Here is an 18,571-nt window from a genome sequence, read left to right as displayed (position 1 = left end):
TGTCCAAATTTTTGGGAAATGAGACTTCACAAATCATTAAAAATAAATTGCAAAAATTTATAATTTGCAGAAAATTAAGGAAATGTCTGGTAACAGTCCATAGAGCTGCAACCTGCACAGGTCCAATTTCTTCATTCATACAGGCATTAAATATCACCCGGTTTTCCCACTCCCCTTTATAAAATAGCTAAACTGGGTCTAGGAACCATCACTTGAATATGAAGGCACCAAAGCAACTTGATATTTGGATGCTTTTTTGGTTTGTCAAGAACTGTGTGGGTGGCTGGCAGTCCCCGAGCCGGGCTTGCTCTTGCACACGGCAGTCCCATGAATCAAAGTCTCCAAAGGAGGAAGCAGGCAGGAGCTGAGGGCTCCCAGGAATGACTCACCTCCTCTCCCTCCAGTCTGCTACCCATGCTCCATGCATGGAATTTTTCTCCATTGCCTAAAGCACATTTATCCCTCAAGACTGAGGGATAAACTCATACTCCCAATAAAGTTCATAACTAGTTTATACTCGTAAGTGTCAACCATGAGCTTTCCACTTGGAGTGATTTTGAAAGAGGGATCAAAAGTACTGGCCTGTTACCATATCTGTATATTCTCAGCAAAGAAGGCTAATGATGTCTTACACTCTTTAAGAGAGAGATTTAAACCTTATACTCTTTAAAAGTAATGTATATTGGAAGGAAGATGTAAAATAAAGGAGGCAGCTCCATCACTGCCGTCATTAGGACGGTGGATGGGAAGGAATTTGCAGGTGAATATCATTTAGAAAACAGGTGGGGGTGGGGTGTGGCAGTTCAAACACTAAGATCGTGACTTATTTCAGCAAAAAGTACTATTAATTACATATTTAACTGATGTTTCTCATAGCTCAACACTTTCGTCTGAGGTCAAATTTTGGACATAAGTTGGGTGGGGGGTTCCATATTTTACATACAATGTAAAATACATAATATTTTATTTAATGTATTATGTCTCTTGCATAAGAAATGAAATGGTACATTTATCCAAAAGTTATAAAACTTTGTAACAGCACTGTTTTAGAGGAGTTGGGCTATATTACTGCTTTAAAATGTGCTGTTGGTCTTAGCAAAGATTTACTTGGTGGAAAGCCCTTGGGCAGCCCCCATTTATAATGCTGTTCCTACAGAAAAATACAGTGCAATTAACAATCCATTTTAAAAAATCACAAGGTCATGAAATGGGCCCTAAAACAAGAACCACTTTTTTTTTTTTTAAGAAAGTAAACTTAAAAAAAAAATCCTCAAAATAAGAGAAAAACATTTAATATTAGATATTCTCCTTTTAAGACATTCACAAAATTGAATGACTGGCTGAAGTTACAGAAAACTTCCCTTTAAATATGTAACATTTTTCTTCTAGGTACATACTCAATTATGGTCAATTTTAGAAAAATATCAATAGCATTATAGTGCTCTTAAATATTTTTAAATAGGTTTTGATTTAAAAAGTTAAAGCAACAACACTGATGAACGAGCATATATGTATTATGAACCATATTAATTCTCACCATTTTCGTTCTAAAATCTACTTTAAATTGTCTCCTTTCTCTTCAACTACAAGTTCTCTAGCACATAAAGGACAAAATTAAAGGCAAAAAACTGGAACAAAAAGTGTTGCCTGCAACTAGAATCAATATTCTTTTAAAAAAATATTTTAGAAAACGAATCCTATAATCATGAGACGAACCTACCAGTTGGTCTTACACTGACGCTTCCCCACCTATTAGATTGTTTTATTTGAAACAATCATTGCACCTTGCCTATCACACCCTTACTGTATATGGCCACTTTCAACGAGGTTGTAAGGGCAAGATGAATAAGAGTGCCTGAATCCAAATAACTAGCGTTTGGCCTGTACAAAACTAGCTCGATCATACGAAAAGTGAAATACTCAGCCACTGCTGTCCTGCTTTGGTCTACAGGACACTAATAGATTTCCCCAGTAAACTACCTATCCATTCTAAGACCTATCAGATATGTACTTAGAAAAAAGTTGAATCAATTTAGATTGCCCAACACTGTTTTGAATTTAATTTCACTTTTTAAAAGAATAGCACTTGTTATTTTATGGAGATGCTATAAATATTCCTCAGAGATCTAAGGCCATGTTTTCAGTTATAAGAATATCCAAACTGAATTGTGTAGAATTGGAGTATCTGGATTATAATTCTCTTCCTTTGCAAAACTGGATATGTTCTACCAGGATTCACAGCTAGATTTTTCTCCTCAATGAACTTTAATTCACTTCACCTTATTTTCGGTATCAATGTTCCACTAATCTGTTTTCCAAACTGACATCAGCTTACATGCGGCCAGCAAGGCAGAGCTATTCACCCCGCTGGCACTGGAATGTTTTGCAGTCAAATGCAAGTGTCATCATCCCATGGTTTAATGCATCAGTTTCCCTCTTCCGTTTAGAGACAGACGAAAGTAAATGAAAGGTTTCCACCAGCTCAGCTGAAAAACGTTCTCATGGGAACCGTCAGTAGGGTCAAGAGGCAGAATTAGAAACATTCAAACAAATTTCTTCTAGTGTCCTGTCTAATTTTTAAAGTGATGCCCAGGGCTCTCCAAAAGGCAGGATCTTAATTCCTGCAGTCAATTTTCACTGAAGAAGAAAGGCGGAATTTTCTCTATAATCTATCAGTTTATTTTCACTTGAGTGGACAATATCATAGAAATTTTCATTTTTGCATTGATGTGGATTCTGAATACTTCCTCTTGAGTCATACTCTGAGCCCTTGTACTTCAGCTTACGGTACTTTTAAGTCCTTAATTATTTGGGTTCCTAGTGTTCAACCCTATGAGCTTTGACATTTCCATGCGTTCCAATTTTGCTGAGAATCCAGGAAAATGTATGATAGCATCTGGGGTATTTATGTGAATAAATTAAAAGAAAAAAAAGTTTCTACTTCTGTATCAAAAAGCAGGTAAAAGTATCTTAAAAGTGCCCAACCAAATCTCTACTCTACCTTCCCCCCAAATAAGTTTATTTATAAAATAAATAATACATAAATAGATTATTGAAAATCAAGATGTTTGGGAGTTTAACTGAGAAGGTTTAGACAGGAAAATGGAGAGAACAATTAACTATCATGAAAAAGAAATCCGACTTCTCGCAAGAAACTGGGGGAAAAAACCCCAAAGCATTTATTGCATGGAGAAGGAAAATTAACTTCTAAAGATTTTATGGCCATCATAAGATTTGCTGTAGACATATGACTGGTTGGATTTGGCCTTGGCTGAAAGGTCTGCTTAAAAAGAGTAAAAATGTAACCTGCTTGGTTTTAGGAATATTATATATACACAGATTAGGTTTAGGTTAAGATGAACTGTGGGTGATGTAGGATGTTTTACAAGGGCATCTCATGCAGAGGTCAAACAGCAAGAACACCACATATGTTTGGAATTTACAGTTCACGCTGAAGATTCCCATTTACAAGAGCAGTTGGTCTCAACCTTGACGGCACACTGGAACTACCTGGGAGCTTTAAAATACTGCTGCTCGGGCCGCACACCCTGAGGTTCTGATTTATTGGTCTGGGGTGTGGCCCAGACAGCTGAATTTTCAAAAGTTCCCCAGGTGATTCCAACATGCAGCTAAGTTTGAGAAGTACTGAACTGGAGTGTATTCTTCTGAAGAAAGGAAGGAAGAAGACTATTTAGAAACATAATGCAAGCATTTTCATGAAGTCCGTAACTGTAACAATGTTGAGAAAAATGGTGATATAACTTGCATAAGGAAAGGATGTTCAGAAAGACAGACTTGTAGAGAAACTTGAATTAACCGTAAGTGAAAAATATTCCTGGATTGCTAAAGGGTGTTTCGCTTAGTGCCAGGTTACAGGATGTTTCCACTTGGAACATCTAAATTCTGTTCTGATTAGGTCTGTAGCAAACACTTTTAAAAAGTAATCTAGGGCTTCCCTGGTGGCACAGTGGTTGAGAATCTGCCTGCCAATGCAGGGGACACGGGTTCGAGCCCTGGTCTGGGAAGATCCCACATGCCGCGGAGCAACTGGGCCTGTGAGCCACAACTACTGAGCCTGCGCATCTGGAGCCTGTGCTCCGCAACAAGAGAGGCCGCGATAGTGAGAGGCCTGCGCACCGCAATGAAGAGTGGCCCCTGCTTGCCGCAACTAGAGAAAGCCCTCGCACAGAAACGAAGACCCAACACAGCCAAAAATAAATAAATAAATAGATAGATAGATAGATAGATAGATAGATAGTAATCTAGTTTCCTGATTAGAGTTTCCTACCAAATAGGATGTGTCATCAGCTGGCAACAGAACCACCACCTTAGGGCCAAGACCATAAGCTCCATGCAGGCAAGGAACATCTTTGCCTTGCTTACCACTGGCATCTGGCTCATAGTAGGCACTGAATAAATACTGGGGAAATGACTCCCTCACTTATACATGGTCAAATTGCTCATGAGGTTTAACTCAGTTCCCTGAGGGCTGTGGGTGTCTCTCTTGCCATGGCTAATTAGATCTTACTGGAAGATGAAGCCAAGCCAATGTCCCATCATGACCTCATTATCCTATAAAAAAAAGTTTCCATGTACTGTGACATGATATTAAGCACCTGCCCATTGACAAGGATCAACAAATTTTTTTCTGGCAAAATAAAAATAAAATCAGTTTCTTTGATTTTAGAAATATCATTGAATACATCTTTTTTCCCTCCCCTAACTTTCTAGTGAGATCTCTGCTTTTGCCCTATTCATGAAACACCTAAATAAAAATCAGCAATGTGCCAGGTAAGAAATCTCTTTCCCTGCCAACTGTAAAGAATGACTTTAGCATTTAGTGCCCATTTAGTGACAGGAACCTGAGGTCTTGCTAGAAAGAAACTAATTTTAGCACCATGACTTCTGAGTCTACTCCAGCAATCCTCCTAACTCACAAATCTCAAATTCTTCCTCTTACCAAGGGACTGGAAGCTTTCCTTTCCAGACTCTGCTAAAGGGACACCAATATAAGCAGACACGGTGCTGAAGGGGAGTTTTCCAGGGCAGCACGAAGCACAAGTGTCTCCCACACTCTGCTACCAGCACACAGATGAACTCCGGGAAGGCTCCCCACGCTGCCCAGGAGCTTAGAATGATGCCAAACGTGCAGAAATAGGGAGCATCAGAGACTTAAAGCATTTGGGTTTTTTCCTTATTTCCAGATACTGGGAACCATGTGAGTTTGGGGAGAAAAGTGAAGAAAAGCCCTGTAGAAGGCCTTTTATTATTTATCAAGGCGGCCTAAGATTTAGATCCTGAGTCTGACATTTAGTAGCCATGTAACCTTGAGATAGTTACTTGACCTTCAAAGCCTCACTTCTTCTATAAAATAAAAATAATAATAGCAGCTACTTCATGAGACTGTGGTGGCAATTCAATCAGACAACATACATAACCCCACAATCCTTGCATATAGTCAGCCCTCAATAATTATTTACCGCTAGCTATTAAATATGGGACATGATAAAGCAAGGAGCAGGTGCTATCCCCAAAATAAATGTTATAAGAAAAAGGCATTTACTAGGAAGGCCTGGCCGAGCTGCAGGAAATGGGCTGATGTTTTTTCTATGACTCTGTGAACCTGATAACTTGAAACATGTAAATTCTTTGGGTGGTCATTCTGGGTAGGGCAGGGTTGTTTAAAGGAATTCACAAATTACTTATGGGGAGAGTTAAGAAAGGAGAAGCCTGATCTACTCGTTATTTTCCTGAATCAAACTGAAGTACCACTGCTAAAAGTGAGAATAAGAGTTTTAAAAGCTCCTTAAAACAGCTTCTAAATGTCAAAGTTAGCAAGGGGGTGAACAGGAAATTCTAATATAAGTCTATAATGTTTAAATATTTAACTTGAAATAAGCATGGAGTCTTTTTAAAAATTTCATTATGAACTTCAGCAGAAATTCTTTTTCAACCTTGGCAGCAGAACTCATCAGATCACAGTTGTTCGACACTTGGATAAGACCCAACAAACCATCTAATACAGAACCTCTCTGCCTGAGTCCAACAGAGATGAAGTAACCAGCTCTGGCCAGGCCATGAGCTCTGGCTCTCCCACTCCTGGATTTTTTCATGGCACCATCCTACCTCACTTTCAAGCAACCTACAAATGAACAAATGACTACAGACATAATGTCCGTATACCTTGTTGGAAATTTCACAGTAAGAATTTTGAATCTGCATCTCAGAAGTCAAGTACTAATACAAGGAAGTCTTTTTAAATAGCACTGTCTCCAAAATGCTGGATCTCAGCACTTAAAACACACACACACACACACACACACAGTTACATCTTTACAAAAGTTATTTGTAGATTCAAACATTTAATTATATTAAATGTTGTCTATAGAATGCAGGATTTACTCTCCAAACTGTTCTACATTAACAAATACAAAAAAAAAAAAAAAAAAAAAAAGCAGCTCACCTCAAAAATTTCGAAGCCATAAATGTCCAAAACACCCATGACCTTCTTTCTCACTTTTGTTTGTGCCTTAAAAATAGTTTCAAATTGAAGGGTTAACTTAAGCATGAAATATAACACTAAAAGCATACCAAGGAATATAGACATATATTACAAGTTAATTGTGTTTCAGACCTAGAAGAATATAATTTAGTTGTTTTTAAATGTATGAGAGAGGACGCTGATATGGAATCTTCCAGAAATTTTAATAATAGATGACTTATTTAAAGAAGGCATGACTATGCCTTCTTTATTAGATACTTAATTATAAAAAAGAGATCACTGAATCTTACAACAGGTAGGGTCTTTCAAAATCCCCTAGTCCAATACCCTCATTTTACTGAAGAACATATTAGTAGCTAGAGAGGTCAAGTGACCTCTTCAGCCAAGTGTGTACAACTAGTTAGTAGATCAGTCACAACCAGGACCTGGGATGCTGTCTCTCACAGTTACTCTGCAAATACCATTAAACTATTCACCAGTGAGATTTCTTATAACACACATGGCAAAACAAAATAGGTAGAACCACTGACAAATTTCAATCCTAAACAAGGTAAATTCTTTTCAAAGAACAATCTCTGTAAGTGGTACTCAATTACCTGATTATAAAATTAAAGTGTCTTTAATGTGTATACCCTGAATACCATTTATTACAACTGATTTATTTGTTTATAGAGATTCAGTACCTTAATGCTTTCATTGATTCGATTTACCAACCATGAAAACAACCTGCTGTAGAGGTTTTTAGCCAGAGCATCACGGGCATAATAAGCCTATTAAAAAGAAAAAGAAAAATGCAATACCCGCAATTACCACAATGCTTAATTTCAATAAAATAATGAAGTTTTTAAAAAGATATTGAAAGCTCTTTTATTTCAAATTTCTTTTCAAGAGCGTTTTTATTGTACTCTGGATCAACAGTCAAGCCATTAAGAAAATTGGGCAAATTGTTTATACCCAGTTATTATACGTTTTCACATCCCAGGAAATTAATTTTAAATATTGCAAAAGCTTTCGCCACAAAGATATTAATCTCAATGTTATGGAACAGAGAAAAATCACAGGCAATTTAGAAGTTCAACAACAGGGGCAGAGTAAAATAAATAAATAAGCACCTATTGGACGGGAAGTTACACAGTCACCACAGAATGATAGTTATAAAAATTAGATAATGAAATGAAAAATCCTTGTTATGTTTTGTGACAATAAAAAATTATATATTTATTGTAATATCAACTATTTTCTTTAAGCTACTACATGTAGGAAACTCAAAAGGATACACATTAAAATGGTTTTGACTGATGGGATCTGTAAATATTTTTCGTCATTCAGTCTTTTGAGCATTCAAAAAAAATCTTTCGTAATAAGCAGTACAACAATACATTGTTGGATAATACTTTGTACAATAAAAATAGAGCCCTTTTACTTGCTTATCTATTTGTTTGAAAGCTGTTCATAGCTACTTGACAAAGAAGAGGTAGAAGACATATATGTCTCTCTGACCTTGACTTAGAATGCCAAGGCTGGAGGAAAGTTGGGTTTGGTCAGGAGAACCTAATAGCCCTTAAACATATAGGGTGCCGAGGGTGTGCAGGAAGTACTAATTATATGTCTGAAACCAGTGCTCCGGGGGAGGCCTGGAGATGGGCGGCAGCAGCCCAAAAAGTAACGGGACCCAGGGCAGGAAAGAAGAGGTTTTGCTGCTGTTTTCAACACTGGACATATGTGTGTGTTTCCTTGCTTATAAGTAGAAAGTTGGGCATTACAGTTAAAGTAAACCATTATATTTTTATTTCATAAAGAACACAATTTATTGGATTATGTGAAAATTCTTTCTCTGCAATTCTTCCTAAATGAAGTGTAACAATTTTAAAAACAGACTCACTCTCCTGTTGCAAGCAATGTACTGCAGCTGGAAAGAGAGTACCTTTTCCCTTCATTTGATACTTCCATGATAATCCCAAACCTTGCTCCCTAAGTCTCAGGCAGCTACTCAAATGAAGGTTAGAAAATCCACCCAGAAGTTGGTAAAAAATACAGCCTGACTGTCCAATGCTATACATGGACATGGAGGGGGGTGGGAGAGTGGGTAAATAATTCCACAGCAGAAAATGTATGTAAAATGCTGACACAAAGAAAGAAGCCTTAATTAAGATGGATACCCTTTTTCCAATACCCCTTCTTCTAGTTTTTATTTTCTTGAAATAGATAATTTAAGTGTCTAGAGCAGTGCCTGGCACATAGTAAGTCTACAGGTATGCTTATAATTATGACTTTTGAAGTATCCTCATTGTCTACTACTGCCTCATGAGACTAAATAATTCCTTCTTAATCCTTTCCTTTCTTCTTGTAAATTCAAGTTATCTCCAAACACTACTTATTTGTAAACAGACCCTATTTCATCATCACGTCATCCAGCCTTCTTACTTGTATGCTATCTGCTTCCAACAAACCACCATTTCAGTATGCAACTGAACTAATAGTGACAACTTATTCTGGTAAACGGCTTTATAATTTTTAAAGTGTATCCACAGCCAATATTAATCTTCCTTGCTTCCTTCAAATACTTATTCCAGAAGTCTCAAACTCAGATGCTTTCAGGGACTGAACAATAGAAATGAATGGGAAACAGTGGGATCTTTGGGAGCTGGAGACTGCATTCCAGGTTAAAGGCACTCAACTTCAAAATTTAAAAAGCAAGCTAACAAAACAGAAAAACCAAAAAACTACCCTTTCCTCAAATATTCATCAAATAAAATACACCTATTGAGCTACATCTGGCCGCAGGGGCTGTCACTTTGCTACCTGTAACTTCTTGAGTCTGATTCATGCCACCTAATCTCCACAATAATATCCTCCAAAGTAAGGGCAGGAAGGGTTACTCCCATTTAAGGATCACGAATAAGGTGTGTAGACATGAGGGAAGACGCCGAGGATGCTGACTTGCCATCTCAGATTCTAAGCACAAATGAAAAGACTGAGTTTCTGCAGCTGATGAAGCTCTTAGAGAAAGATCCCAGGTGGAATTGCTTCCGTGATGACCACTATCAGGCATGGCCCAGGTCAGTATGGTAACTGGAGACAGAGATGCACAGATGTGGGGTCCGCCCTCTGGGAGCTTACAGCAGAATGAGGGAGGTCAAACCAAGGAGTCAAACAATCAAAGGGCAGGTTCCAAGGGAGTTTGCAGGAGAAAAAGGAGTTCAGAGAAGGAAGACTCTGGGGCCTATGTGATCAAGGAAGGCTTTCTGGATGAGGTGCAATTAAAGGACCATTTAGACAGCAGAAGGAATTAGCAATGACATGAGCAGGGGGGATAAGCAGGAGCAAAGGGTCAGGGCTAGGTAAAATAAGGTAAAAATAAGCATGGCATTTAGAGAACCAGCAGGGAATCAACTGAGAGAAGTCATTTTGGGTCAGATGACAGAGGACCTTGGAAGCCAAGGAGGAAGTATGTGGTAGAAGCTGAATAGTAACTCTGCCTTGAGTTTCTGTTATTTCAATGTTAGTCATTCTATCTGGGGAAAGATCTAAATGCCCTGAGGAAAATGAGGCATGGGGCAATAAAGATGATAATGGGGCCCAAGAATTGAAGCTATGAGGAAAAGTTAATAGAACAAATCACATCACATAAGAATCAAAATCTTCTAGGCAATAAGATCGGTAGAAACAAATACTCTGAACCCTACATTAAAAAAAAAAAAACTTGAAAAAGGAGCTGAATAATGAAAGATCTGAAGCCAAACTCTTTTATGCCAAAGGTTAAAAGAATGTGGAAAAGTTTTACCGAGTGATGCAAGGTGACTCAAGCTTATAAAAGTAAGAGGCACCTGGGCCTGGTTTCTGTAGAGGATGATTAAAAAGCAAGAGTAAAACACACAATAAAAACAGACAAAAATATATCCATATACATATCCCATATATATCCACATATATTCCATATATATATGAAATATTCCTAAAGGGCCTCTTAGATGTTTTCTCATCGCATCACTATGTACTTCACAATCCCCACTCTGGCTACTGAAATGTTCTCAACATGTGCCTTCTGGATGGACCACAGTGGCAGCAGCATCACCTCTGAACTTGTTAGAAATGCAAATTCTTCGGTCCCACCACAAACCTACTGAGCCAAACACTCTGGGGGGATGGCCTGCAAACCGTGTTTAAGAAATCCTCCAGGTGATTCCGATGCACCCTCAAGTTTGAGAACCACTGCTGCAGATGCGCCACTCGGACACCAAACGTAACCCTTCCAGCCACGTTGCTTTGAATCCTCTTCACATATCTAAAGCCATAGCCAAGCCTGATCAACCCTTTTCCTGATGTGTACTCCAAACCTGGCTCCTCTCACTGTTTTCTTTTTGAAATGCCATTTCACCCATTCTTTATACATCTAAATCCTTCAAAGTCTGGCTCAGAAACTATCTTCTCTGAAAGTCCTTTTTGATCCCTTATGTCCCTACTAACAGTCTACACGGGGGCTTGTGCTGTGCAGGCTCTCAACAAACTTTTCTTGATGCGGTAAGTGACTCACCATCTGACTTGGAATGAGTGAGGGGGACGGGGACAGACGTGACGGCAGTAGTAGTAACTTAGGAAGAAGGACACACAACAGTTATAGCTAGAAACTTTATGTATACATCAAACTTACATATGCATAAAGGTACAGTATTTCCATAACCAAAATCCCTCACCTAAAATAAGAAATCAAAGTTGGAAGAAAGTTAAAGGCGTGTAGGCATTCTTGGGTTAGCAGAAAAGACTAGGCCAGAGCAGCAGAGAGAAAGATTGAACCCACTCTACAGTCCTAAGCTTAAGGCTACTTGCAAGGAGGATGAGAATACAGTTGGACAAAATAGGCCTGAGTGGGAAAAGTCCTGAATTAGTCATTTAATTCTAGCCCAGATCAGCACTGACTGGTGGGACAATGTCTAAGCCATAGAACAAAGGGTTTACACTGAAAGCGTCTCCACAAGCTCCTAGGTATACATGCATGCATGTATACATCTGTTCATCCATTTTGAACCAAAGGAGAGAAGACAGAAGCAACTCAGATTTGTGTCTTAGAAAGATTTCATTGGCCTAAGTGTGGAGGCTGGAGGGGGGAACAGTCAGAAAGGCAGCGAGGCCAGTTTGGCCTCTTGACCACAGCCAGCTTTCCCCACTGCCTTCTGCAAATCAGTAAGTGGCAATTCCATTTTCCTAGTTGCTTGGACCAAAAATGTTGAGGGTCATCCTTGACTCTTCTCTTTCTTTCATATCACACATATCAAGGCATCAGCAAGTCCTGTTGTCTCCACTTTCAAAACATATCCAGATGTGACCACTTTTTGTTCCACTGCCACCACCTGGTTCAAAAGCCACCATCATCTCTGGGTTAGCACACAACTGGGTACTCTCCCGTGCTATGAATGTCTGTGTCCTCTCACCCCCAAACCCATATTGCTGAAGCCCTACTACTCCCTAATGCGATGGTATTTGGAGGTGGGGCCTTTAGATTTAGATTAGATTAGATTTAGATGTGGTCATGAGGGTGGAGTCCCCATGATGGGACTGGTACCCTTATAAGGGGATGAAGACATCAAAGTTCACTTGCTTGCTCTCTCTCTCTGCCAATGTTGAGGATACAGTAAGAAGGTAGCTGTCTGTAAATCAAGAAGACGGCCCTTACCAAGAATTCGACCATGTTGGCACCCTGATCCCAGGCTTCTAGTCTCCAGAACTGAGAGAAATAAATGTTTTTTGCTTAAGCCACCCAGTCTACGGTACGCTGTTATAGCAGCCAAAGTGACTAAGACATCCGTCTGTCCCCTACACTCTGCTCTCTACATTGCAGCCAGAATGACTCCTTAAAATGCAAGGCAGATCATACCACCCATGCTCAAAACTCTCCAGCCACTTCTCAGCTCACTCAACTTCTCTGCTCCCAACACTATGGATCTCCCTTACTTTGCTCTACTTTTCTCTCTTTGTCTCCTGCACTTACCACCTGCTAGCTTGCTATATAAATTTATTTATTAGGTCTACTGCTTTGTCTGGCTCCTTCTGCCAAAATTTTAAGCTCCATATGGGCAGGGATCTTTATCTGTTTAGTCTACCCTGTGTCCCTAGTGCCTAGAATGATGCCTAGAAAACAGCATGACAGTTAAGATAATAGCCTAAAAAATAAAATTTTTGTTTCCACTTATATAAAAATACCACAGACTTTAAAAACTCCCTTCCAGACATTATGTTTCACCCACCTGAGCCACGTTCAGTGTAGTTGAAACTTTCTCTTGCTTGGCCTCAACTGTTCGGAAACTGAAGGCTCGTTCTAGGACTGACTGGTCAATGCCGGTCAGCTCGCAAATTTCTTTTAACTCTGTTGTGCGGGAATGGACAAAGAGTGACTGCATATCTGCTGCTCATAATCACTTTCAAGGCTTACACTGTTCTTTCTAAATCGTTTTCAAACCCAACAGTGTAAAATATATAAATCAAAAGACTTCAGACTGAGCTGTAATTATGTTTCTGCTCGATTTCACTAGAAAGCTTTTTCAACTCACTGAAAAGCAAGTTTTACTTTCTATATTAAAAACTGGGCAGAAGTTCAAAGCCAGTTTTGCTAAACAGGGTCTGTCCTCTGCTGACTTACCGTTTTTATCTTTGATCTTGCTTTCATCTAAGCCATTCACTCGTGATTCGGGCTTGAACTCGATGTTCCCCAGCTTCAACACCGCGGCCACCACCTCCAACACGGACTCAACTTCGTGGTCCATGAAACCCACAATCTGCATGGCATTCTGGGGAGGGGGGGAAAGCACCTGTTTTCTTTCTGTAGCTCTTTATTATTTTTTAAAAATAAATCATATAACAGATTCATCTCTGAAAAAAACAAAAATAACAACAACAACAAAAAGACAAAGTGTCCTGGAATAAACTTTCCAAAAGACAAACCTATTAAGAGACCTGAAATAGCACCAATGTGGGGCTCTATCTTGTTCAGCGGCTTCAAGCTCTGATTCAAGGAGCCTTGGGGTACTTCATGGGCTGTGGCAAAGGGGGCATGTAAAGAGGAAGACAGAGGGAGAGAAGGCTGAGAGCTGAGCCCTGGGTTCCCACTCTGACTCCAAACAAACAGCTTTCATAATCCCCTACAAAAAAACCTCTTCGTTTATTTTACATACGAGAAAAACTGTGGTTTGCAAAAGTGAAGTGCCTGATTCCACGAACTATGGATAACACAGAACATTCGTCCAGTCATAAGTTTTTACTGAGTGCCAATGATTTGCCAGGCAAAGCAGTTATGGAACTGGTCCTGAACTCAAGTCTTAAACTCATGTCCAGGAGTCAACAGGTTTCCGTAAGAGGATGGTGAGACAATTTTAAAAAATGATACTCTTAAGAAACGCTTTCTTGTTAAGAATAGCCCAGCTTGCTTGCTTCCTTATTTACTTTCTCTCTCTCTCTATCTACCTACCTATCTGTCTGTCTAACTATTTATAGTGACTAGGTTACATAATAATGGGAGTGCTGTAAGATTTTTTTGTTCTAGAAAATGTCAAACATATATAAAAGTCTAAAGAGCAGGAAAAGAACCCCATGTTATATTCACTCACCCCCAAAGATGAACTGATTCCAGTCTTGTTTTACCTATAATCCAACCTATTCCCCCCCATCACCACTATCGCAGCTCTCTCATTTGGAAGTAAATAACAGTTATCAGATCATGTCCTAATAGAAGTAATTTTCCAAGTGTCTCATAAACATAGAATGTAGAATATAATTTAAAATAATTTCTTTTCTAATGAACACAAATGCTAATTATTCTGGTTTATGCATGATTTTTTTGAAAACTGTATATAAACATGACTTTCTATCTGAAAAATAGATTTGACTTAACATGATTGTAGGACAGGTTTACATGTGGAATTTAACTACTGAGTTTGGCTATAAGGACATTTGGAATTTCAGTACAATATTAAGTTAAGGGGGCTTCCCTGGTGGCGCAGTGGTTGGGAGTCTGCCTGCCAATGCAGGGGACACGGGTTCGGGCCCTGGTCTGGGAGGATCCCACATGCCGCGGGGCAACTGGGCCCGTGAGCCACAACTACTGAGCCTGCGCGTCTGGAGCCTGTGCTCCGCAACAAGAGAGGCCGCGAGAGTGAGAGGCCCGCGCACCGCGATGAAGAGTGGCCCCCGCTCGCCGCAACTAGAGAAAGCCCTCGCACAGAAACGAAGCCCCAACACAGTCAAAAATAAATAAATAAATAAATAAAATTAAAAAAAAAAAATTAAGTTAAACCCCAAGATAATATAATAAGAAAGCTCCTTTTGACAAACAGTAAAACTGCATGCTCCAGTAAAGCATGGCCTTCTCGATATTGTAGGATTTTTGAGCTAGTAAAAAATCAAACTAATAAAAATAAAACAAATTCTTCTATAATTCTAAAACCTTAGGGAGCATGAGTTATACAACAAAGAAAAGTCAGAATTATTACCAATTCTGATTGAGCAATATAGTGTTACCCATTTTAAAGAGTAATAAGAGGGCTACATCTTACCCTAACGGTTCTGAAATTTGCTGCATCGTCCACTCCATTAACTTTGGCAGAGTCCAGACTCAGGTAATTATATCTGCTGAAATCCCGCTCAAGTTTAAGCTTATCTATTGAATCACACATACAAGTTCATAAGTTACTTCAACAAATCTAATCATCTTTAATATCTCATCCCCTTAACGCTTCAGATAAAAAGATTTCACACTATGCATTCAAGCAATAGAACAAAAATTGATACCCAAAGATTAATAGTATTTTTCTAAAATCACCTTTATCACCATTGTACATATTTCAAACTCTGCTTTTTTTACATGTATTCTTATCGAGACAGGTTCTTTCCAAACTTTGATAATATAAAGTATCTTCAACGTACTATTTCCTTGTAACGTATGATGTCTGCCTAGTGATTCCCCCACTGTTGGACATTTGGATTTTCTCCAGTTTATAATAATAAACAAAGGACAGTGATAAATGTCTTCACACAAAAATGTTTTTTTGGATTCTTTTGAATTATTTCACTGGGTATATTCCAAAAAGTGGTGCACCTGGGCGGTAGGCTCTGATCATTTTACGACTTATTCTTCTTTGCCAATTAGTCCCCCAGGAAGAAGTCCTCACTTTGAAGTGACACCCACAAGCTCTAAGCAGATCAGTGCCTGACAACTCTGCCAGCTTTATTCTCTTTAATAACTTTTGCTAATATATGCGTGGTGAACACTTCAGTGCTGTTTCAATTTACATTTGTCGATAATTAGTAAGGACGATTTTTTTCCCCCAAGTGTGTTGACTTTCCATAGCTCTTCTTGTTTGAACTACTTGCTCAAAACTTTTCATCACTTAGCTATTGCCTATCCCGATGGACTTATATTAATTCTCTAAAATATCCAAAGGTCAGACTTTGATCTCTTGTATCAGTTGCAAATGTCTTCCCACTATTTTTAAATCGGCACTGAGCAATTTGTTTTTATAGAATTGTATTCATTTACTGCTCCCTGCTAATTTTTTCTCCCCAACTGGACTAATTATATTCTTCCATTTTATTTTTTAAATTGATGATGAGCCTCTCCCTCAACTTTTAGCTCTTTTAGCAAACCATCTGAGACATGTCCCAGTACCTGGTGAGGTACTCTGGGGACAGATATCAAACAAAGACTGCAAGGTGGCAGAAGCCAACACATCGTGTTCTTCCCTTCAACCAGAATCATGGGAAAATTTAAAGAAGGAAGAGGAAAAGTGTATGGAACGCTTCTGCTTTGGAAAATGTGGCAAGAGTAAAAATTAAAACATAGAAACAGGGACTGGGGCTTCCCCAGTGGCACAGTGGTTAAGAATCCGCCTGCCAATGCAGGGGACACGGGTTCGAGCCCTGGTCCGGGAAGATCCCACATGCTGCGGAGCAACTAAGCCCGTGAGCCACAACTACTAAGCCCGTGAGCCACAACTACTGAGCCCGCGCGCCTAGAGCCCACGCTCTGCAACAAGAGAAGCCACCACAATGAGAAGCCTGCACACCGCAACAAAGACCCAACGCAGCCAAAAATAAATAAAATAAAATTCTTAAAAAAAAAAAGAAAAAAAAGAAACAGGGACTTACTGAGGAGCTCTTCAGAGGCACCAGAAAGCAGCTGATAGAACACGTGGAAGTTTCTTTCACCTCTTGGCTGCTTAACAACACGAGATTTCTCTAAAAGATCTAAAGAGAAAAAGAATCAAATTCATAGTACAGTATTAGTTTCATTTTCAAATACACCATGCTTCTTTCTTTTCCCCCTCACTTTCTTTTTCATTTTCTGTTTTGTATTAATAAAATAATAACAGAAGCTACATTTTCGGTTCTACTTTCAGGAAGAAGCACAGCTCTAACTAAAACCACCAAATTAAACAAACCAGGTTCTTTTTGAACCACAGTGAATATGCAAAATGAGTTTAACAATACATTTGACAAGCTGATTAAAGACAATACAGCTTTTATAATAATATTCTCTTGATTTTATATAATATATGATGACATTAAGTTCTTCAATATGTAGTATTACAAATCTAAGCAAGGAAATGCAGCCATTCAGTTAAGAATTCACTTAAGAGTTATAATGATAACAAGTTAACATTTTTGATATCTTATTTTATGCTAAGTGCTTTATAGACATTATTTCATTGATTCCTCCCCACCATTTTTGTAAGGTATGATTTTACAGATGAAAAAACTAACAGTCCAACAGTTTAAGATGGATTTGAAATCAGGCTCTCTGACCCAAGTGCAGACCCCACCATATCTACATGCCCTGCTACTTGGCATAAGTGAACCAGACTTTCTTGATCTCTTGAAGTCTTAAAGAATGAAAGGTGGTTCTCAATTAATGGAATCTGGAGTTATTTGACAGTATACTTTCATTGATTCCAGATGATTTTTCATCCTGTAAATCTGATGCCTTATCAAGTTTTCAAGCTTTCAGGAAGGGGAGGAAGGAAGGAGAAAGGAAGGGATGAATCCATCAAGCAAGTGAACCAGAAAGGTGCCACTGTGGCAGTAACAGGGGGTGGCAAAGTACAATGGCAGAGAATATTCCTGCCTGGAGTCCTGTTTATCACTGACCAGTGATATAAAAGAGGGTCTGGATTCTGTGAGCAAGGGCCAGATTTAGTTATAAAATTATGAATCAGTGATCCTATTACTGAGCACTAATTCTGCAGAACAGACACATTTGATTTCCCATCAGATTGAAATCTAAACATAACTCAAAAAATGAGTAAGGGAGAGAACGATGTGCGATTTCACAGGGACTTGTCCTTGATCTTCTTAATTTGTGTTTCTGGAATCTACACTAGCACGTGAGGAGGAGTCTAGGTAGAGTTAAAGAGTGTAGATTCGATGAATGGGAAGCCCTAGGGTGCTCCAAACACACAAGGCCATTTGTAAGAATGAAGAGATGGGTTGTAAGGACACGTAAAATAAACTTGACAGAAAGAGAACAAAAATACATAAACACAAAAATTATTGGGAACGGGACGCTGCAGAGTTTTCATTTTCATCTCCAGCTCTAACTTAACCTGGACGACTGCCAAGGCCCTCAAATCATAGATGGAGAATAATGAAGACTTCATATTTAGCCAAAAATAGAAAAGGATTGTGTAATAGTCATCATCTCTAAGGACTGAACATTTCAATCAACTTATAAATACTGACATCCAGGGCAGGAGACAGAATAAACAGGTAAGGATAAAAGTGCAGTATGATTGCACTTATCATGGACCAAGCTCCTTTGGGGTCCTAAGAGTACCAGCACAGTTTTAGAAGAAAGACCTCCCAGTGCATGGGCAGAGTCTTCATTGAGAAGCTAGTCCTTACAGGAAATTCCTCGAGCCTAGAAGAAAGTAACTCGACTACATGAAAAATATAAACAAATGCTCCAGTTTACTTTATCCATTCATGCACAAATTCCTTCAATCAACTCACTGCTCACCCACTATGTGCCAGCACTACCTGGGAATGAGCCCGGCACTGACTGCAAACCTGAAGACCTTCTTCCTC

The 18,571-nt window shown here is 39.0% G+C and overlaps 1 protein-coding gene across 5 annotated transcripts in view; it reads right to left on the bottom strand.

The window, feature by feature from the left end:
• Positions 1 to 18,571, bottom strand: part of MYO1B (myosin IB) — a 181,275-nt gene that overhangs the window by 42,234 nt on the left and 120,470 nt on the right. For all 5 annotated transcript variants that reach the window (XM_082466965.1, XM_082466961.1, XM_082466962.1 and 2 more), the window contains exons 8-13: positions 16,637 to 16,735; positions 15,046 to 15,149; positions 13,137 to 13,284; positions 12,745 to 12,863; positions 7,186 to 7,272; positions 6,464 to 6,529 (exon numbers count right to left, since the gene is read on the bottom strand). In XM_082466965.1, coding sequence (XP_082323091.1) covers positions 6,464 to 6,529; positions 7,186 to 7,272; positions 12,745 to 12,863; positions 13,137 to 13,284; positions 15,046 to 15,149; positions 16,637 to 16,735 — 623 coding nt within the window. The remainder of the gene's footprint in view (positions 1 to 6,463; positions 6,530 to 7,185; positions 7,273 to 12,744; positions 12,864 to 13,136; positions 13,285 to 15,045; positions 15,150 to 16,636; positions 16,736 to 18,571) is intronic.

Source organism: Balaenoptera physalus (genome assembly GCF_965194825.1).
Source record: "Balaenoptera physalus genome assembly, chromosome: 6".
NCBI lineage: Eukaryota > Metazoa > Chordata > Mammalia > Artiodactyla > Balaenopteridae > Balaenoptera > Balaenoptera physalus.
This window is presented reverse-complemented; position numbering and strand designations above follow the sequence as displayed.